Source organism: Poecilia formosa, unplaced genomic scaffold (assembly GCF_000485575.1).
Source record: "Poecilia formosa unplaced genomic scaffold, Poecilia_formosa-5.1.2 Scaffold40, whole genome shotgun sequence".
Taxonomy (NCBI): Eukaryota; Metazoa; Chordata; class Actinopteri; order Cyprinodontiformes; family Poeciliidae; genus Poecilia; species Poecilia formosa.
The window spans coordinates 835693-857980 of record NW_006799979.1 but is presented as its reverse complement, the minus strand read 5'-3'; the positions used below and the strand labels follow the sequence as shown (position 1 = coordinate 857980).

Here is a 22288-nt window from a genome sequence, read left to right as displayed (position 1 = left end):
TCATACTGTACATGTGCTGAAACTCTTGAGTGTTTGCGGTGTTGTGCTGCTGCTGTTCTTTTTTTTTTTTTTTTTTTTTTTCAGCATATCTGATCTTTTTCTTCACAGACTCTCACCTTCTCTGTTCTAACCTGAATTTTGTTTTCTAACTTCTGACCTGCTGTAGTTCACTACAAGCACGGAACCTCTGATTTTTTTTTTTTTTTTCAGTACGTGTTCTTTCCTGTTGCATGCTTAATTCTCTTTGTCTTGTAAAATGTTCATGCAACACAACAATGCTCTGTCTGTGGCTTTATGTAACAGATCCTAAGCCCAGCTTTTTAAAATTGGTCTAAGTTAATCTAAATGCTAGGCAGCTGATGCAGGTGATTTAAAACAGAGTTTAGAAGTAAATATGTTGAATCTAATTAATACCAGCTTCCTGATCCATCAGTACTTTCACTCTCTGGTATCAGAGAGTCTTACTTCTAAAACTTAGTGAGCCTAACCATAACTAGAACACTTTAAAGTAGTTTTAAGTTAGTCCTGAATCTGGACTACAGCTTTTTTCAAATAAAGTCAACATATAAAATTAAAAATAAAAATAAGTATTTTTATGAAACAGTTCAAACCTTTACTCAGTTCCTGTTTGGTGTCTTAAGTTAAAATAATAATAATAAAAAAAATAGCTTTAGCTTCAGATAATAAACAAAAAGGCTGGAATATATTTCACTTTTAAATGATCTCAATTTGTCCACATTGGGATTATTAGAAAACAGAAGTTTTGTGACCAAATATGGTTAAATTATATAACATATTATTTTTTTAAGTGATCTTTTTTTCAAATCAAAAGAGTCACAACTTTAAGAACTTTAAGTGTAAAGTATAGCTGGTTTTGACGCTGGCAAAATTATTTGAACAATTCAGATAGTTTTGGTTACTGTATTTATTTCTGTAGTAAGTCATTTATTCACTTTGCTGTAGATATCAATAAGTGTAATCATTTAAAAAAATCTTGACTGAAAAATACAGAAAGTGGCATAGAAATGTACAAGCACAGAATACCAAATTTACATAAACTCAGTTTTCAAGCTTCCAGGATATAGTAGGTTTTTTTTTTCTTTTGTAGAAATAATTAAATAGATAAATAAAAATTCACAAAACAGTTGAGATATTTTACCAGTAATGATTGTAAAACAATGGAAAGCATTAATCCCACTTTTTTGTAAACTCCTGCTGTCCATGTTTTGCATATTAAACTTGATCTTTACAGTTTAAATTACATTTTATATTTCTTTTTTTTAATGCAGTTAATTTTGTATATATTGGATATTGATAAGATAATTAGTGCTAGAGGGAAAACAATGTAGAAACTTTAGGATTAGTGGATTGGATCAATAAAATATAAAATTCCAAGGTGGTATTTATTTAGTTCCTTGTTATTCAGGAAAATTTGTCCTATTGCTGTCATGAAGAAACAATTTCATATGATACACAGGACTACGATACTAACGTGCTTTCTCTTTCTTTTAGGACTTGCAGCTGGAGTACGGCCACGATTCACCAAGTTTGCTGGGAGGAAACAAGTAAGTAGATGATTTTAAATTTCCAGCTTTGCTCCTTTCTCCCTCTGTTATACATGTTTTAGTGTTCAATCAATAGACCAGTCAAAACTATCGAGATTAGGAGGTGTGGACTATACAGATGAAGCGTTAATTTTACAACAATTTTGTGAAAAGGCACTTACTTCTGTCTGCATCTTAAACAGAAGCCTTCTCAAGTCTGTCGAGGAGGAACTTCAGCAGAGGTGAGTCCGAGCCTTTTTCTTTTTTTCACTTCTGGTTGGACCGACGTGTTGAACTGCGAGTGTGTATTTTAACCGCATTCACTCATCAGCGAATCATTTAACGGCAGGACTAACGGTGCCAATCACACGCCACTAATGCCGTCGTAATAATGACTTCAGTGCTGTCACGGCTCTCACGTTCCAGGTTCTGCTTCCCTTGTTTGTTTGTTTTTTTTCTTCTTCTGCGGCTTGCTTTGTGCTGCGACTGGAAAATGCTGAATTTCTTAGGAGCTTCCTGCAGAGAGCATGGCTCACACACGCGCACGCACACACACACACACACACACACACATGCAATGAGTCACACATTTAAAAATGCAACCGACTTAATTCTACCAAAACATACTGACAAGTCCTTGGAGAAATTCTTATGCGCTTAAATGATAATTGTTGTTGTCCATGTGCTTTTTGATATTCTGAGAGATTTTGTGAGCTGCTGGAGAAAACAGTCCCTTTGAAATATTAGCTTTTTTTTTTTTTTTTTTTTTCTTCCCATTTTTAAAAATGCAGTTTTCTAGTTTGAGGCTCGACAAATAAATGAGTGATCTCACTTTGTTGTATTATGTAGAACTGCTCTTATTAGATAGTAATATTCACACTTGCATGCATATTTAAGCAGGAAAGACTAGAAGTCCTTCATGCAGACACTATAACTGGTTACATATCAGGACTGTCGACTTTGATGATTGATGGTTATAACAAAGATTGTATTAAAAAAATCCAAACAAAATGTTAACTGAAGCTTAAATGACTTTGTAAGCTTTAAGCTGTTACTTTGTTCCCAGATTTATTGACAGTGTAGCTCCGGGTCAGTTAGAAGCGTACAGGTGTTGGAGGGTTTAGTAAAAAGAAGATGTGACAAATACTTCTGGTTGAACAGCAAAAGTAGGATTTCTGTTTGAGAACATTCAGATGTGGACAAAGTTGTTGGCACCCCTGGTAGAAGATGGGTTTAAAATATGAGTTATTTTATTCTTTTACTGCTACAGCAACTTTTCACAGGAAAATAAAATCTTGGTGCTTCTGTTGAGTGGGTAAAAATAAAGTTAATCTGTTTTTAAGTAGATTACTGTTAATGATACCCCTTGCCAACCATTAAATGTAATAGTAATATTTTTATTTGTACCATCCTTTTCAACTTTAACAAAATTTCTAGGTACTTTTATGACTAGCATTCCAGAACTTTTTTCCATAAATATAGTCTCAATGGCCATTAGATGCTATCACCTTAGCAACCAGTTGTTTGAGGAAGATGCCACAGGCAAAAAGTTGTTTTTTTTTGTCTTACCAAAACAAATGTAAATATAAAAAAAAAAGTTCTGAGACTCTAAGTTGATTCTCTGGGTTTGGTCAGATAAACACTACGCTTAAGCTTTTAGGCCACAAAGCTCCAGGTTAGTGTCTGAGCTTCTGCCTCACAGACTCCACCACTCCGCTCCTTCAGACTAGCTACTTCTCAGTGAAACTCTGGAAAAATTTTTGCTAAAGGGTTGTTAGAGGGGCGCCTTCCTGAAGGCGGAGTTTCAGAAATAGCAGGAATTTTTGAAGAGAGAAAAGCCCAGAGTAAAATGTCTTCTCTCATATTTGATATTTAAAGCATTTTTTTTAAACAAATGAAGTTACCATAACTACTTGATTATGCTATGAAATGGCACTATGTGCCTGGATAAAATTTTCTGGTAAACAGAAAAGATGTCATTAATGATCCATCATGTTTTGCCAAATCAACACAGAAGTTGTTCAGTGTGAGATTCTGCTCCATGCTGTAGAAGTTTTATTTATTTTAAGATATCTTTTTTTTTTTTCTTTTACATCTTTACCTGGGGTGCCAATGAATTTGTCCGGGTCTGTTTGGGATAAGTTATCTCCAGCGATAACAATGAGGCCACAGAAAGCATTTAGTGGAGAAGTGTTAAGTTTCGATCAGCAGAGTGAGAAAGGTTGCCGTTAAACACGAGGGACTTGTGTATTATTCTGCTGGACTGGAATCCTTCAGTCCTTTCAGATCTGCCCTGAGTTTAGATCTTAGACGTAGTGTGTGAACCGAGCTTTACTCAGCTCTCCCTCCCCCTCTTCCCTTCCTCCTCCTCCTCCTGTCGTCATCTCCCATCCCTATTTGCTTGATCTTGCCCCCATTACTTCTCTCCCCCACTGCAACAAAATCTACCCCCCCTCTTCTTCCCCCACCCCCTGATCGTCCCCTTCCTGTCTTCCCCTCCTCTCCCAGGGGCCATGTTGCACACTTAGGGGATGATGAGGATGAGGATGATGATGGTGCAGATGATGATGAAACTCACACTCAGTAAGTTCCCGCTCAGTCTCAGAAACTGGAAGCCTTTCTCTCCTTCTCTCCACATCTTTTTCTCCTCGCGAAGGCCAAAAGATGAGTTTGAGAGGGAAACGAGGAGGAAGGCTTCTCGTCTTCTCCACAGTTTCATCCACGCGTCTCCATGCAGCACGAACCACCATCATGCCACCTGTGTGTGTGTGTGTGTGTGTTTTTCACACTGCATCTGCTGTCTGATGTTAAGTTTTAAAGCTACTAACAGTTACTGTGAAGGCCACAAATGCACTGAATTAGAAGTTTGTTTTAAAAACAGACATTCTTACCGTCGGGGTTTTCCACATTTCATCAAAAGAAACACAAACTTTATTGCGTTTTAGTTGGATCTTATGTAAAAGAGCAGTGTGATAATGCATAATTGTGAAATAGAAAGCGTATGATATATGGTTTTCAACTTTTTTTACAAATAAAAATCTGAATGTAGCTGTATTCAGACAATTTTTGGTACGTCCAAAAAAATAAAATCCAGTATGAAATGGTAAACAAATTCCACCTGTTTGTATCTAAACCTCAGTATAAAGTTGCTCTTTGAGGACCTGAGCAGTTTGTTAGAGATTATTACTGAATGAAAAGCACAATAAAGACCAAGTAACCTAACAAATAGGTCAGGGTGAAGGTTGCAGAGACCATATTTTCCAGTGGAGGGCACTCTTTAGCAAATGTTAATAGAAGAGCTAATTTTTTTGTTGTCTCTTTAGCATTTAAACTTGATTTTATATATATTATATAATTGAAGATAAGATATTATTGTATAACAGCATACCTAAAACGGATACTTCTCGCGTTGTTCACCCGTGATGAGATTCAGCAAATCACTTATGTTTTTTTTCTCCGGAAAATTGACTGATGTATTGTGGGTATTCTGACTGACGTCCTACCGTAGCCAATTAGGCAAAATTAGCAACAGAGTTAGCAACACTCTGCAACTATAAAACTGAAGCCATGAGTAGAAAAAAAAAATCACTTCCTGAAGCACAAAACACAAGTGGTTAATGAGAAATTTGATTCTGTTGAGGGAGATTTGCTACAGTTCATGTTGTGTCATTGCTACATGGTGGGTATCAACGTCGCTAAAATTAGCTGTGTAGCATTAACTTCCACTCAATACTGTGTTGGTGTAGCGCTTAAGCATTAGCAGAACTAATGTTTGTGATTAGCGATTTAGCGTTAGCGCAGCTAACATTTTAGTCAGTACCTACCACTGGTGTTATAAAACAATATCCCAAGCACAGAACAGTGTTCAATCCATCATCTGACAATGTAAAGACAAAAACACAACTGTAAACCTACCAAGACATGGCTGTTCTCTTTAAAAGAAAAACAAGGACAAGCATTTTTCAGAGGAACCAAGACGTTCAGTGTGCAGAGGTCAGCTGTTGACAGTTTTATCTAAGAATAGCGAGAGAAAATACCACTTTTCACAATCTGTTGAACGTGAAAAGCTGGCAGAGACAAACCCCAAAAGACCTGCAAGTGTAATTGAAAGGTTTTTCTGCAAAGTATTGAATAAGGTCCACTGAATAGAAATGCACATTTTTCGGCTAACTGTTGAAAACCACATATCCATTTTCTTCTGTTTTGCAGTTCTGCTTCACCCCCCCCTCCCCCCCTTTTTTTGTTTTTTTATTTGTTGTAACTTACAATCCCAATAAAATTCACTGAAGATTGTGGCTGTAAGTTTAAGGGAATGACTTGTTTTTTTTTGCAAAGTCACTGTAATTTCTGTAGTAGCTTTAAAGTTTCACTCGAAGCAACATCAGACATTAATTCAGTTTCATTTCTTTCATACGTGGACCTTGCAAAGTTTTCTTCTTGCTGTTCTGCTCTCCGCTTGCATCACCATCTGTGTGACTTCTTACTCCGTCTGTGTGTGTGTTTACTCAAACTAATGTCTGTCTCCTCCTTCTCCTATAGTAAAAAAAAATAAATAAATAAATAAAAACTTGTAGATCTTCTATTTTTGCGTCAGACCCAAAGTACTGCAGTAGGCCAAAGTGTTCCCTGTCAACAATATTGCCCACCATGTTTAGAAATGGATACTTTGCCCTTTGCACATTGTTGGACTTTAGGTGGTAACAAAGCACTCACACAGTGAGCTGGAAAACACAAAGGGCATGAAGAACATGAAGCTGGAATCATTGAATTGCGGTGTTCGTGGTGGGGGCATGTTGGCTCTGATTTGTCTTTTTAAAGCCTTCTGCTCATTTTTGGTGGGTTAAGATATTGCATGTTTGGAAAATTATCCCCTCTGGGTTTGGATGCTGTGCAACTGAAAAGACGTTTGCTCGTAATTTCTTTACATTCGGACATTTGCGACGTGTAACCGAGGCAACAAGGTGTTGTTTTCACTACAGGAGGCGGCAGATAAGCATCTCAACAGCTCAAATGACGCCTAAACTATGATCTCTAATCCTGGAAGAGTTCGGGGGGAAAAGAGGGTTTATGGATGCAGAGCAGGACGAAAGAACAGCGAATGAAGGAGGAATCTCTTTCATCAATTGTAATAGGCAGATATCACATCCCAGACTATTTTTCTGCCCAGCTTTCTACCCATGCATAGAGATTAAAGAGGAGCAGCAAAAGGAAATGAGGTGGATTAGCAGTCCTCTTCAACAGCTGATGGTGACATGTAAGACATATTACTGTGCAACATCAAGTATTTTTTAATTGAATTGAACAAATGGGTCTTGGGATGCAACTGAGCATCAGTCAAATTCCATTTGGTTAAATTTTCTTCACAAAAGAAACAGAAACATATGGTCAAGTCGGCCCAACTATATAGACAGATTCAAATTTAGTCACCTGGATTCCAAAACACTGAAGTCCACTATTATGCCAATTAGTAGCAGAACCAGGCTTCTACTTTTTATGTTAAAGAAGAGGTAAAAGTAAATGGCAGTAGTAGGTACTTTGGTGGCTTCATTTACAGAAGAAACACAACTAAGCAAAGTAAAACAAGCAAAAAAAGAGAAGCTCTGAGTCAGTAGTAGCATCCATAGCATGAAAAACAAAGTATATTCGGGCAGCATTAGCTCCATCTAAGAGGGTTAAACGTACTCAGTGCATCATGTGGAGAGCGAGAACACAATGTTATTGGCAGGGATACTTGAGCTGATGGCCTTCTCCTTTATATGAGCACATGCATAAAATGTGTGCCGGCTGTTATTCTCATGCTAGCTGACCCCATCCAAATACTTTCGCTGGTTGAAATACAGAACAAGTAGCCGTGTGCCATCGTCAACATTATCTGCATCAGATTCTGCTGATCAAAGCAGATTAGATGAGCGCTGGAGGTTTATGAAGTGGTGCAATCTAAGCTGCATCAGAGTTGCTCTGTTTTCACACATGTGGAGTAAATGACTCCTAATGTGTTTGTTACTCTAGCAGCTTCTTGGACCCGTCTCTGTTGACCTTGTGACCTCTGCTTGTTTTGGTTTTGAGCTCTGTAAACACGTCAGTAGATCTCGGAGGAGCAGCTCCTGAAAAATTCAGGACCAATCTGTTTGTTCTCAGCAGTTTTCGTGTGATAACAGCATTTTTTTTTTTTTTTTTTTTTTGGCTTCCTGACTCATGTGTATTTGTTTTCATTTCATTCACTGACACCTTCGATGATGATTTCTGGCCTTCTGTGTCACTCATTATTCATTAACATGTATCTCTGTTCGGAATGGGCTGGCATGAGTCTCATTGTATGATAGCAATGAGTAAAAGTGTCGCAATTTATTTTGTATCACAATATTAACACTGATGTTAAAAGTGAAAATGTTTAACATGAGCTAACTGACTACTTTATCTGCCTCATCAGGTAGCTAGCCTGCAGTCAGCTAGCTAACAGACAGGACTCTGATAGCTTGCTAACTACTTTGAAACAGTGTTAGCTTTTAGGGAAATATAACTCTACGCTCCATAGAGCCAGGAAAAACTCTTCGGCTCTTTAAATTAAAAGGTCTTTAAGCCACAAAACATAGTTATACACCTTTAAAAGTCTTGAAAAGTATGGACTTTGATTTCAGTTTTAAAAAAGTGTATAGAACAATATCCCATTGTCTAAAAATGGTGTTCTTCCTTCCCTTTTCTTCGCTACATCTTTCCTTCTTTTGTGTCCTTACTTGTGTTCTTGACGAACTTTCTTTCCTTTCTTGTCGGTACTTTACCTGTACAAACCAGACATTTTGAAGGCACCAGGCTTTGCTACAATTTTTTTGTAAACTTGCACAAAACTTTAAATCAAGTCACTTTGATTCTAAGAATAAAAAATAATAGAAACAATAAAAATAGCAAAAAAGCAAGGAGAGAAGGGTGCACTGATAAATTGCTACATGTGAATCAGATCTTATCTTTAGCTTGTTTCCATCCAATAGCCATGCAAATTTTTAGTGAACTTCTAAAATGTTGCAAAAAAAAAAAAAAGTATATAAATGAGGCATGTTTCCATCTACTGGTTTGGAGTGAATCAACTATGCTACAAGATGTAATTTTGTCAGATATTGATGCTACATATGGCTGTAATTAAACAAGATATAGAGATTTTTACTACCTATCTAAGAAGAATAGAGCAGTTACTGTCCTTCAGAAAAACCAAAACTCCACTTTAAGCAGTGCAAAAATCTTTTTTTTTTTTTGTGGAACTGAGGAAGTTTGCTGTTTTCATCACCCTTTTCTGATGTGATCCTTCAAAATGTGCATCAAAAAACATCCTCTGTTGCTCTGCAGTGACAGAGGGCTGTCTGAGCACACTTCCGGCTGGTCACTTTTCAGTTAACAATAGTCACCCCACTGTTGCCAACTTTGCAACTTTGTCGCTATATTTAGCAACTTTTCAGACCGAAAACAAAATATGAAATACAATGTTATTGGCCAAAATTGGTCTACTTAGTGGTCTGTCATTGGCTATAAAACTGCAGTCGGTGCACCTGAGTTACATGGTCAAAAAATTATGCAGAATAAATACTAAAATAAACAATTTATGGATGTCTAAATTGTAAGGTTTTTGGCAAATTGTATTCTATGGATGTAGAAATTAATGTGTAGAAATCTGGAGCAGGTTTAAACTGCCCTTCATGACCGATGCAGTATTAATTTAAAAACCTTTAAAAAAAAACTCTCACTACTAATTCTCATAAATCTGGTTTTCATTTGGTGTCACTTGTACTAAAAAGCCGCCTTTTCATTCCCCAGCAAATCAAGCACTATCAAGAGGCCAAAGGAGCCACCCCCACTCCCTCCGAAGGTAGGAGTGCTTGTTGTTTTCAATCAGTTTGTAACTTAATATACAGCAGAAGAAAAAAACTCCTTTTTATTTACTCCCAGCCTAAGTCTCTCAGCTCCTCCCAGCACCAGCCTCAACACAAAAACGATGACGGCCAATCGCACAACAATGACGACGACACCGGAGGGGGAACCATCAAGCGGTGCCCGGCCACAGAGACGCCGAGCCCTGCCAAGGCGTCCACCAGCGTCCCCCCGCGGCCCCCGCCCCCGAAGCTGCCACCCCACCGCCGCAGCAGCCTAGGTAACGACAGCCCGCAGCGCAAAGACGTGGAAAGCTCTGCCCCAGAGGATGATGATGATGGGAGCTTTAGGCATTTCTGGGAGTGGCTCCACACGCCTCACACAGAGGAGGAGCTGGAGGAGGCGTGGGAGGTGCTGAAGGAGGTGAAGGAGGAACAGGAAAAGGAAGAGAGTAAGAGCAGCTGATTGGTAGCTGGGTAGTGTCCACAGACCCTGTTGTTCCCTTCAGTTTTTTTTTTTTTTTTGTGGTCTCCCATTAGCCAGTTCTTGTTCTTGTAGACTAACTGATGTATCTGTTCCATGAGCCCATTAACAGCAACGCTTTTTAAGTTTTATTTTATCCTTTTCTTTAAAGTTCCTTCTCTCCATCAGCTCCTGCTCCGTATTACTGTTTGTCTTTTCTGAAGTCTAATTATTTTCCTTTTTTGTTTTTTAATCCGGTAAGTCAAAAGCTACTGCCGCTTTCCCTCACTCTCTAGGAGGAAGAAGTCACAGTTCAGAGTCAGATGATCACTTGATGAAACTAAGAATTCAGTTGAGGCTCATATTTTACAGCAAAATGAAGAGAGAAAATAGTTTGCAGAGCAATATCCAGGGTCTGAATTTCAGAAGGGCTTGTTGTGATGCGTATCTGAGATTTTTCTCCTATATAGTGTGTTTTGGCCCCAGGCTGTGAATCAGAATGTCTTATGCTTTCTTCCAGCATGAAAAGGATTGCTAGTTCCAAATCTGGAAAACATGTTTATTCTCACACATTTGCTTAGTTTGATGTAGTCAGCAAAATTCTATTTTAGTGGTTTGATCATGTTGGTTGTCTTGAGCTCTGGTTGTTTTTTCTTTGTTTCCTGCGCCTTGCAGTGTGTTTACTTTTAATTGTTTCACATCAGAACCTCAAACGTTACTGGAGCCCCGTTTGCCACAAACCATGTACAACCGAAAGAGGAAACTCTTGGGAGAACTGATAAAATAAGACCAGAATTTAATATCTTTGGATACTTGCAAAAATGTTGTTGGAGACAGCAAAAGACCTAAAAGTGGTGTGAAGATTCACCACCTAACAGGACAATGACCCCACTCTAGCTGCGATGGAGTGGTTTGGATCAAAAGATACTCACCTAAATACGACAAGGAATGTTCACAGACACTCACCGTCCAGCCGACTGAACATGAGCTATTTCGCAATGAATGGGCAAAAAATGAAGCCTCTAGATGTCCAACGCCAGTCGAAGTATACCTCAGAGGTCTTTGAGGCTGAATGGCAGCTGAAGATTGTTCTACAAAGCTTTCACTGAGGAAGATTGAACACAAATTTACTTTTTTTTTTTTCTTTTTTAGATTTTTATCCTTCATTGTATCACTTTGTGTTGCACTGTCAGATAAAATCTCAACAAAATCGCACATCCTTAAAAAGTCTTAAATTCAACTGAAATTAAGGCCTTAAAATATCTAAAATCTGTTAGAATTTAAGATAACGTATTTAAGTTGGTGTTAAATACGTTAATTTTGTCGTGGCAGGACTATTTAATTTATGTAGGGAAGTTTTTCTCGTAGGACAGAAGCTTTTCCCTGTCAGAAACGTCAGGGAAACGTTAGTTTGTTGTCTTAAATTTGAGCTGGTGAAACCTTGGTCAAGTATGTGGCAATATAAAAACTGTCAAGGGCCATAAATACTTTTACATGGCACTGTGTTTTCCTCTGACTTGTCGTACCTTCCTTGTGTTTTCTTCGCCGGCCAGGGAAAGACTTCCTTAAGCACGAGTGTGTGGCTTTCTGTGTCATTGTGGATGGGGTTGTTGGGCTGACAGGACCGGGTAAAAACAAGGGCTTGGTCACGACTCGCAGATTCCTTCTCACCATGGAGATATTGGACTCATTTCACACAAACGGGCTTTCCAAGCTTTCCAAAAGTGACTTTTCAGAACAACAGCAGAGGAGAGGAGATAATCACTGTTTTCTGGAGGCCCGTCTATGTCTGAGCAGCACATTGTCGCAGCAGAAATAACTTCACAAACAAGTGCTGCGGATAGGATTCCGAATTTTTTGACGTTAGCCTCACTCGCTGATTTATTTCCGCCCGTCCACGCAGTGCTGACAACACTTGAACCACACCCACTCAGCAGATCAGAGGTCTTTTGTCTTTTCATGCCACTGGTGCAGCTTGTAACGCGTCGTCTTGTGTGCGCAGAGGTTGTTTTGTCAGCTGCTGTCCAGCGGTAAGCAGTTGGCGCATTCACACCCTTCATTGCTCATGCATTATATTTGACTCTGTATTCTTCCTGCTAGTCTCCTCCCCTCTCTCTGCTCCCAAGTTGTTTTGCCTGTATAATTCCTCTCTGTCTCCAGTACCTCAGGTTAAATTGTTCGCATCATAACCAATAAATATGTCTGAAACCTCTCAGCCACACACTCATTCAGTCGCTGGTGTTGTTTTAGGTAATGGGCTGAACTCTCCCCATAACGGTGAGAGGGAAAGTCCTGGAGAGAGGCAGTCCACCATGCCCCCTAGCGTCCCCGTACGGAAAGACAAGAAGGATGTTCCCGTAAGTAAACGTTCTACTTGAGTTCGATATTAGATGTTAAACTAAATATTATTGTATTGAACCGTTTGTTGAAATAAGCACACTGCTAAATGTTTCTTTTCTTATCTGTGCCTTAGAAGCCTATCAGTAACGGTCTTCCTCCAACACCTAAAGTCCATGTAAGTTTCCGTGTCTTTTGTGATCACAGTGGGCAGAATACCCACAATTCAGGGTTTTCCAAGCAAGTAAAATCATGTTGTGGAGCCAATTTCAGTTAGTTTTATTGGTTTTTAGTTGTTACTCTTTTAAGAAAATGGATGGAGTGTACCGTTTTCTAAGCAGTCAAACAAAGATTGTAACAATAAATGCATACGTAACAGTCCAAAGAACAAAATGCAGTCTGGAAAAGTATGGAATTTGATTTTAATATTTTCCATGTCTGGATGCTAAGACAATTAATAATGGAAAAATAATGGTATTTCTAGACCAGGAGTCTATAACCTTTACTATCCAAAGAGCCATTTTCCCCAAGTCCAGCTAAATTAAACTTGAGAGCAACAAGTTTTGCATGAGCTCTTAAAAAAAGACATGTAATTTTTAACCTGTCGCTACTGCAGGAAATGTAACATTTTTAAAGAACCACCATTTTATTTAATTTTTCCAACTGTAAAATTCAGAAAACCATAAAACTTTAGCTTAAATAAGACAAATACATTTTCTTTCAAGGGATTTCGATATTTGTGAAAAAACACTAGGTGTTTTCCACCTAGTGGCAAGAAAATTAGATATAAAATATTATTGGTACTTTGAGTGTCATTCTGTTGTGAAAATTCAATATTGAAAAACTTCTAAAAGCTGCATTTATCTCACTTTTTTTTCATAGATTTGGTATTTAATGGCATCCCTCTCTAGAAACATCTTTAGTAAACTCCTGGTGAACTTCTGTACTTATAGTTAATGACCGAATGATCCTGTTTGGTAACTCCACCATATTTGACATTAAAATATGGTGCGAGGATGAATAACCATGACAACAGAAGTCAGGCTAATAAAGAATAAAGATCATCTTTCCTGTTTACAGATGGGCGCCTGTTTCTCCAAGGTGTTCAATGGCTGTCCGTTGAAGATCCATTGTGCCACGTCATGGATCAACCCCGACACCAGAGGTAACCAAGAGGAAAACCCATCTGGGTTCAGAGCAATAATCTGTAATCTCTTCCTCCCTTTACTTCAGTTTGTTAAATCTAAGCATCTTTTCTGTTTCTCTGCTTCAGATCAGTATTTGATATTCGGAGCTGAGGAGGGAATCTACACGTTAAACCTTAATGAGCTTCATGAGACGACGATGGAGCAGGTCAGACACAACATAATAAATGCAAAACATCATTAGTAAAGAATTCATACCCCTTGGACTTCTCACCTTTTTGCTAAAACCACAGTCATCTATGCGCTCAACTGGGATTTAATGTGACCAATGAGTGGATGAAAAAGCAACACACTCAGTTCTTTTTTAAAAAGTTACAATTTTTGATTATGCATGAGTTGCATTCTTGCAGAATAGAGAAAGACAAGTAATTGTAAAACTTGAACATTGTTACTTAACCAGTTATTTTCCTGTAGTTATTGCTATAAATGAGGTATTTTTGTTTGTTTGTAGCTCTTCCCTCGGAGGTGTACGTGGTTGTATGTCATGAACAATTGTCTTCTTTCTATATCTGGTGAGTTAAGAAGCTCATTTATAACGGACAACTAATGTTGTATTCGTTAGTTTTTTTTTCTGCTGTTTTGCATTCCACGTTACATTTTTCAGATTTCTGACTCTTTAATGACCTGGTGTGTGATGAATAATGTCTCACTGCAGGAAAAGCCTCCCAGCTGTACTCCCACAGTCTGTCCGGACTCTTTGAACAGGCCAGACAGCTGCAGAAGCTACCAGTAGCCATTCCCACACACAAACTCCCTGATAAGATTATCCCAAGGTAACGTCACAGTCAGGAAGTCCAACCTGTTAATTATTTTCTTTTTAGGCATTTTATCTCTTTTTTTGAAGGAATCCACCTTTTTTGACTTGAAATTAAATAGGTTAACGACAACAAAAGCAGCCAATTCAGAATAAAGTTTTTGTATATTTGCCTCAGGTTAATAAGCCTGTTTTGGTGAGTAATGTCTGCTTGTGCCTGATTGTAGGAAGTTTGCCGTTTCCAATAAGATTCCAGACACTAAAGGATGCCAAAAGTGTTGTGTGGGTAAGCATCTGTCATACTGTTCATTTTACAGCTCTGTAGTGTACATGTGCGTACATTCTAGAAGTCAATATTTGAAAAAAGAAATCATAATGACATTTTTAATTCAATAAGTTTCCAACTATTCAGGAAATGGTAACATCAAACCAAAGGTTGTAAAGAAGACATGTGAGTGATAATGTGTGTCATTTCCTGCTAGTCCGCAACCCGTACACCGGCCATAAATACCTGTGTGGAGCCTTCCAGTCCAGTGTCATGCTGCTGGAGTGGGTGGAGTCCATGCAGAAGTTCATGCTCATCAAGGTCAGTCCCAGACTGCTCTACATTATGTCAAGCTCTTTTTTTTTTTGTCTTATAAACAAAATATGTTTTACTTATTCGCATAAAACACAAACATATTTAGTATTTATATAAGATGGGAAAAAAAAACACATACCTTGATTATAATCTTTACCTTTTCCAGTCTTTTATAGTACAGTACAGCTCCTGAACTGCAAACAACTACTTCTAGGTCTTTTCTAAACACTTCTTTTTCTCAAAAAATATTGTAAGCATTTTAGATTACTTTTTTTTTTTTTTTTTGAGGGCAGAAAAATATAAATGCAAATTTTCATCCCACCTAATTCAGAGCCCTAATCATCTTCCTACTCACGCATCTACACAACCTTAAAAAGTCTTAAATTCCTGTATTTAAAATTAAGGCCTTAAAATGTCTTTTTTAAAATTTACATTTTTACGTTAGCTTGAAACTTTGAACTTGCATGGAACCGTTTGGTGCCTAACAAGACACTAAGATTTCCATTTCTTTATTTTATAACAAGCCAAATGAAAGCAGTAATAACTGCGCTAGTTTATATTTTGTCAAATGTGCACAATCTAGAAATTCAGGTCTGTAAAACTATGAAATTTGAAGATGAAGCATATGTAGGACTTAATCCTGATTTAACAAATAGAATCTGCTATCTGACACAGTTTCACATCTACAAACTTTCTCCCATATTTCTAATTCCTTTTTCCTCTGCAGAACATCGATTTCCCGTTGCCATGTCCGTTGGAAGTCTTTGAGATGTTGGTGGTCCCGGAGCACATGTACCCTCTGATCTGCGTGGCGGTCAGCAAAGGAACTGAACTCAACCAGGTGGTCCGGTTCGGCACCGTCAACCCCAATGCTACCTCCTCCTGGTTCACAGAAGCAGGTCAGAACAGCGTGGCTCTTTCTGGGGCTTTTTAAAAATATTTATTTATTTATTTTTATTTATTTTTTATTTTTTTGCAAAAAACAACTGGAGTCGAAACCAAACCCGGTCCTGATGTTTTTCTTTGCAGACATGCCACAGACATGCGTGATCCACGTCACGCAGCTGGAGCGAGACACTATTCTGGTCTGCCTAGACAGTGAGAAACACAACTTCTACTCATCTCAACGTTTACAGTTCTAGACCAAATGAAAACACATTTATAGATCATACTCTGATTATTTTTTTTTCTTCTGTCTCATCTTTGTTTGCCTTTCAGGATGTATAAAGATAGTGAACCTCCAGGGCCGGCTAAAATCCAGCCGGAAGTTGTCCGCTGAACTCACCTTCAACTTCCAGATCGAAGCTATAGGTACCAGAAGGAAGGCAGACCAGCTGATTAAGAAAGCTTTTGAAACAAATTATTATTACAGTAATGTGAAAAAAAAACATGACTTTCTATTAAATATTCTATTGTTTTAAAGAAATGTTCACATGTCAATGACGTATCTGTTATTTTTCTGGAATAGGAATCTATTTAATTGCACATAGCAACAAAAAAATAAAAAAATTTTTGTCAGGGATAAAAACTAAGTCCTCTAGCTGAGGAAAAAGTTAGGACACCCTACCCCCAAATAATTAGTCCAACCACGCAAGTATGTCTGTAGACGAAGTAGGAAGACATTTTTTTTAAGGATCACACCTGATTGGACAAAATTAACGTCTGTCTTTGAACTTTTTCTTATTTATCCAGCATTAGACTTTCAATTATTTATTTAGTTTCATGATAAAAGCCTTATTTTTGATTAAAGCAGAATGAATGTCTTCTTTTCTTGCAGTTTGTCTTCAGGACAGTGTTCTGGCCTTCTGGAGACATGGCATGCAAGGTCGAAGTTTCAAGACTAATGAGGTTAGTCTGATCTTTTAGCGCTGACCTGTGTTTTTACAACAGAATATACTTTATTGAACCCCAAAGGGAAATTGCTTTTTCCCCTCTGAAATAAAAAATGAAATCACGGTAGAGTTGTGGAAGAGGTTTACCACCAGCTAATAAGGCAATAAGCTTTTTCCTCTCTGGTAGTAAAAACTCTAGCTTTATCGATTTTATGTAATTGTGACACTCCCAACTAATCACTCTAGATTTATCCTGTCAGATTGTTTTGCTCAGAAATGAGAAGTTAATAATAGTATCATCATGCCTGTCAAGATTAACCGCTAACGCTAAACAGGGAATGAAACCCAATGGGGATATGAGGCTCACTCATTGTAGACTTTTTAACCAGTCTCTAGATTTCTGTTTAGTCTTCAAATTTCTGTCCACTTTCTATCTTTGTAGAATCTGTTAATTTTTTATTATTTTTTTTCCTAGATCACGCAAGAGATCTGTGACAACACACGCATCTTCAGACTACTGGGATCCGACAGGTGAGAAAAGCGACCAGATTTACTGTTGCAGGTTTTCAGATAGACGTGCGCGGTCACCGCTGGAAAATGCTTAGAGTACAAAGTGTAAATCTCTGTTTTCTGTGCAAAGTTCCTTGCAAAAGTGCTTTGAACATTTTCACTTTTTGTGATTTTTTACGACGACAAACTTTGACGTGTTTTATTGGGACTTTCTATAAAGAACCGAGTATGGCGTGTGTTTGCTTTTTACCTCCCTTTACTCCTGTGTTACACTTAAACAAATGAAATCCAGTGTAATCAATTCCCTTTATGAATCACTACGAAAGTAAACGTCGTCCACTACGCGAGATTAATAAATGCTTCTGTTCTGCAAACGCCTCAGATGTTTGTTTTTTGAGGACAGTATATTTTTGAAAATCTCTTCTGAACTGTTCCATCCATCATCTGAAAATTGAGAGATCGTGGAACAATTACAGGTATAGTACAATATACATCTATAGCAACTAAAAGGCCAGCAGAAAATTGTCCAATTACAGTCCTCCCTGTAACTGAAACGCTCATAAATCCAGAAAACAGACCTTGAGGTTTGACTTTGGAGAACAATGATTTGGATTACAGTAGCTTCAAGTCTTAAATGGCCCATCCAAAGTCGGGACTTGAACCAATTGAAAGTGGATGCCTCCAGCTTGAAATGCACTCAAAATCTCACTAAACTGCATTGAAGTAGTTGTAATATGACAAAATGTTCACAGGATATGATTACTTTTGCATGGTGCTGCAGCTTCTCTTAAACCAGTTTAAGAGAAGCTCTAGTCCTCATCGATGTGCCATATCAGAACACACAACACGTCCCAAACATAAAACTATGACTAGAAAAGAGGTTCTGTAAAAAAACAAACGATAATAAGTTGGGAACAAATGTAGAAATTTCTGTTCAACTTTTAAGCATTTCTTTAAGTAGGTAAAGTCTGACTCACCATCCACACACAAACACACCATTAACATCCTCTCTGCTGCCTTCTCGCTGAAGACGAGCTGATGGTAGAGACCCAGACTCTGAGGACAGAGGCCGCTCTCTGCCCAGGTACAAGCACCGCTCACCGGCTTTTTTTTTTTTTTTTTTTGTTCTTTCGGGATTCCTAACAAATTCCTCTTAAACGTTCTGGAAGATTCTGGTGTCTACTACCTTACTGCTGACCCTCTTGAGTCCAAATACGGGATGATGTGTGACGATGCAAATCTATTACTCTGTTCAAGGTGTCGTTTGGGGTGACGAGCCGTTTTTTTTCCCTCCTCCAAATAACATCCTTCAGCCGATTTCTCCATGGGTTGCTGATTGACCGGATGTTTCTACATTAAATCCTGTTTCTTTATCATTCCTTTTACTCTTTTGATTCATGGGAAATCGCACCATATTCTTGTTTTTTTTTTATTTTTTAATCTATTTATTTAATTGAACCGCGTGTGTTTCAGGGTGGTGGTGTTGGAGAGCCGGCCGACGGACAACCCCACAGCCCACAGCAACCTCTACATCCTGGCGGGCCACGAGAACAGCTACTGAGTCCCCACCCCGCCCTCGCACCATCGCCGCAGCGCCGTCTAAACACCCGACCGCTACCGCAGACAAGGGAGCAACGAAACGAGCCGGTAGTCGCTTTCATCCCAGCACCGCAGCTTAACCCCCTCGCCCGCCTGCTTGGTAACGTGACCGGGAGACTAGGAGAATTTGTGAATGCAGATGTTTGCACCCTTTTAAAACTGCATCAGTGTGTGTGTGTGTATGTGAAAGGTGTTAGTTCGGGGAGAGGACGGGAAGGGACTTCTCTTGGATTTGTTTATGTCAAAGCAAAGAGTCTAAACACTCGGCGTGAAGACGCAGCTTCCAACCTTTCCCTGCAAGACTGCACATGGAGTATAGAAACATCCAGAAAACACACCAATGCTACACTAGTTCTACTTGTAATACTACTGCTGTTTGTGCCGAAGCTTCATAGAAGGGCCATTATGCCCCAGAAATTCACCTCTGACCCCCTTTTTTTCTTTCCTCCTCCATTTCTTTTGTTTTAACTGTCCCTTTATTTATTGTGGCATGGCGTAACTTTATTAACAAGGACGACTTTCTTCATTTGTCGTAAAATGTTTGTTTTAAAGACCCCCACAAAAAAAAACTCAAAAAAAGAGAGACCAGACTAAAATCTTCTTTTTTTTTTACCACTTTCGCTAAGGATAAATCCCCAGTACCCGTCACTACACCACACAAGTGCTTATTAAACCTTTATTTAATTCTTTGTAAATACATTTTTTTTAATGGTAAAGTCGAACACTAAAAGAAAAAGTCTGGTTGTGTATATACGTGTGTCAATAGCTGCTCTGTCGAACCGTGGAGACATAGAGGAGTCACAGATTCTCAAATTTCTTGTTTTTTTGTTTGTGGCGAGGTTCGGTTCTCTTCAGGTTGGACGGCTTCAGTAATCGGACATTTCCCGCAAAGAGATCCCGACGAACACACGCAGGATGCGGATGCTCGTTTTTCATCCTGCATGCATCATTTCCTGCCTCATCACTTGGAGTTCTGCCCCCTTTCAGTTTTTAAAGCTGTTTTATTCAGAAATATTTGTCCTTTTTTTATGTTTGTTTTATCATTATTATTTCCATGTATTTTATTGAACCACTGGTATTTGAAATTTGCACAAGGAGACGAAATGTGTTTCATAAACAAATGTGATGTCATGATAGCGTGTGTATGCACAGTGTGTGCCTGTAGATGCCTGTATGAGCATGGAAGTGTGTGGTGTGCCGGTCTGGTTAATCTGGCTGAGGTCACTTTGAAGGAGCAGCAACAAATAAATATAACCCAATAAATTAATAATTTACACAGAAATAACTTAGTTGATCTCGTGAAAGGCAACTTGCATCACCGACAACGAAATACTCTCCTCCGTTTTGATATGACCAACCCACACCGTCAACACTCCAACGTGCCACGTCCAAAAACTCTTCTGTTCTCGTCAGTAGCATTGCGGTTTCTGATAAAACTCCCCACAGCTGAAGTCCACTCTACTATTTTCTCCCGGCTTATCTCATGTCCGATAAACACACGTAAATTGACTTCAGATGTGTATTCACCCATAGGCATGGGCCAGCAACAAGTAGGTGTAGTTAATTTATTATTTTTTTCACGCTGACCGTCAGCTGGCTGAAGAAAGACGTTTTTAAGCCTTTTCCTTGCTTAAATGCTAGTCTGTTAAAGATATTTCTGGTTACGAAAATGTCTTTATATATAAAAACATTCTATGGAAACTAAAGGAGCGCCATGTTTTCAACTCCATCCCTAGAGATTTAAAAATGCTGTAAAATGTTTAGCTTTGTGAAATTCTAATCCTCATCTCTATGTCCAAAGAGAGGCACGCAAGACGAGACGTAAAAACCCCTTCGTTTAGCTAATAAACCACAAAGCAGCTGGAAGACCTCTGCTGCCCCCTGCTGGTGTGTTTCTGAGGCTTACTGCTCCTCATAGCCGATGAAACTTGCTGTTTCAACTTTTGGGAGGGGAAATTCTGGACGGACGTCATCTGTGCTGGCAACTAAATACGGATATGGTTAGAAATAACTACAGAGTGAAGATTGTCTTTTTCTAGTAGCAGACAAAATGTGTTTAAAAAAGCTAGAAGTTAAGCAAGTAGATTATTTTTAAAATCCTATAAAAAGAAAAGCCCCCAAAATGAGAGAAAATAATCTATCTTTGCCTGGACATGTGGGATTTGTTTATTAAAGGAAACTCTCCTCAAGTTCCATTTAAACACACCATCTTATTTTCACAGGGGGTTTTTTTCTTCTTAAAATTCATTAACTGGAGACACTCATTGAAGAGATAGATGCCAAACTTATTCTAAATCCAATTTTAAGCCTCAGTTTAATTTACAGAGTTCCTTTTACACTTAAAACCATATATAAAAAAGCAAACAATAAAAAAAACGATTAAATAACATTGGGGTTTCTTTTGTCAGACGAGATATGTATATATATATTTTTTAATATATCACTTAAACCTTGTGGCCATATTTAGATAGTCTACCTCGTGATTTATCTTAGATTTCAACAGAAATAAAAAGTCCAATCTCAGCTGGTTTGTGTTGAACAAATCATGTCTAAATCTCTTTAAATTCTCAAACATCTCACAGCACCTACATATTGTCTCGTAATTTTCTTTCTCTTTATTTTTTTGTCTGAATTTGTTTCGGTGCACCTGATTTTCTTTTTAGAATCGCTTGTGGATTTTCTTGACCAAACTGTTTCGGTTGCTTCATGTTGTTTCTTTTTCTTTTTCGTGACTTTTAACCGTAACAGACGTGGGAAAATGTCCATCAAGAGTTCATGTTCGATTACATTATGCTGTTTCCAAGCTTCCTCCCTCTTGTGAACGACCCTATAAATGCTGAGACCAGGTGAAATCTTCCAACAGCATCTGCTCAACTTGAGTCAAGTATCCTGTAGAATTAATTTGCTTTTTAATTTGTTTTCCGTACCAGATATGTGAATTTTCTGGATGAAAAAAGATCTAAGTGGCATAAATATCATCGCCTTGGGATTTCGTTCTTTGGAAGTGTCACCTGTCTGCTGCTCATTAGCTGATCAGTGTTAAGTATTTCAAGTTTTTCCCCAAACGCCGTTTGATCCTCGTCTCCTTTCCGATGTTGAGCAAAAAAAAAAAAAAAAGCAGGTGACGTCTCCTCTGTCGCATCACTTCTTGTTTTTGTTTTCATAATGCAATGCAAACGTTATAAAGTGTAAATAGTGTAAAATAAAAATGGGTTTGTTTTACATACTGTATAATTGCCTATATTTTGTTTCAGAAGTGTAACAGATTTATGAGATGACAGGTTAACACATTAAAAAGAAGGAACTGAAGCTTCCGGGTATCTTGTGCTTTGTTCATTTGCGCTGCCTTAAAATACTGCGAAAGTATTTGTGCGTTTTAAAACTTTGAACACAGCAATGTGTTATCAGAGATCAAGTTGCCCACACTTTTGAGATTTTTTTTTTATTATTATTTGTTTGCTTAACTTAATCAAAACTCATTTATTTATTTTTTATGTTTCACTTCACAGTCATGCACTACTCGGCACTGGTATACCACATTAAATCCTGCTAAAATACATTAAAGTTTATGGTTATAACAAAACAAAGTAGGCAAAAGTTCAAGGATT

General features: G+C 38.2%; 1 protein-coding gene across 5 annotated transcripts; it reads left to right on the top strand.

Moving 5' to 3' along the window:
- Positions 1-1383: 1383 nt before the first annotated feature.
- On the top strand, positions 1384-21989 carry LOC103137470 (mitogen-activated protein kinase kinase kinase kinase 3). 5 transcript variants are annotated; one of them, XM_016671000.1, is made up of 20 exons: positions 1384-1565; positions 1748-1786; positions 4053-4127; positions 9348-9399; positions 9480-9681; positions 12114-12220; positions 12337-12378; positions 13281-13365; positions 13474-13553; positions 13857-13917; positions 14061-14178; positions 14387-14445; positions 14642-14745; positions 15467-15638; positions 15769-15837; positions 15958-16050; positions 16517-16587; positions 17047-17102; positions 18112-18165; positions 18555-21989. In XM_016671000.1, exons 6-20 carry the CDS (start codon positions 12176-12178, stop codon positions 18640-18642), a joined length of 1197 nt encoding a protein of 398 aa, XP_016526486.1. In that variant the 5' UTR covers positions 1384-1565; positions 1748-1786; positions 4053-4127; positions 9348-9399; positions 9480-9681; positions 12114-12175; the 3' UTR covers positions 18643-21989. The 5 variants fall into 5 exon arrangements, with proteins under 5 accessions (XP_016526486.1, XP_016526485.1, XP_016526487.1 ...); XM_016670999.1 differs by having other exon boundaries at positions 9480-9852; XM_016671001.1 differs by lacking the exon at positions 4053-4127 and having other exon boundaries at positions 9480-9852.
- Positions 21990-22288: the final 299 nt, after the last annotated feature.

What these genes read in the sequence shown, in the direction of transcription:
- LOC103137470 (XM_016670997.1), top strand. Translation starts at nt 12,062, where the DNA reads ATGTCTGAAACCTCTCAGCCACACACTCATTCAGTCGCTGGTGTTGTT. An exon ending in AAGACAAGAAGGATGTTCCC is followed by an intron (nt 12,221 to 12,336) that starts GTAAGTAAACGT and finishes TCTGTGCCTTAG; the next exon opens with AAGCCTATCAGTAACGGTCT. An exon ending in CTCCTGGTTCACAGAAGCAG is followed by an intron (nt 15,639 to 15,768) that starts GTCAGAACAGCG and finishes TTTTCTTTGCAG; the next exon opens with ACATGCCACAGACATGCGTG.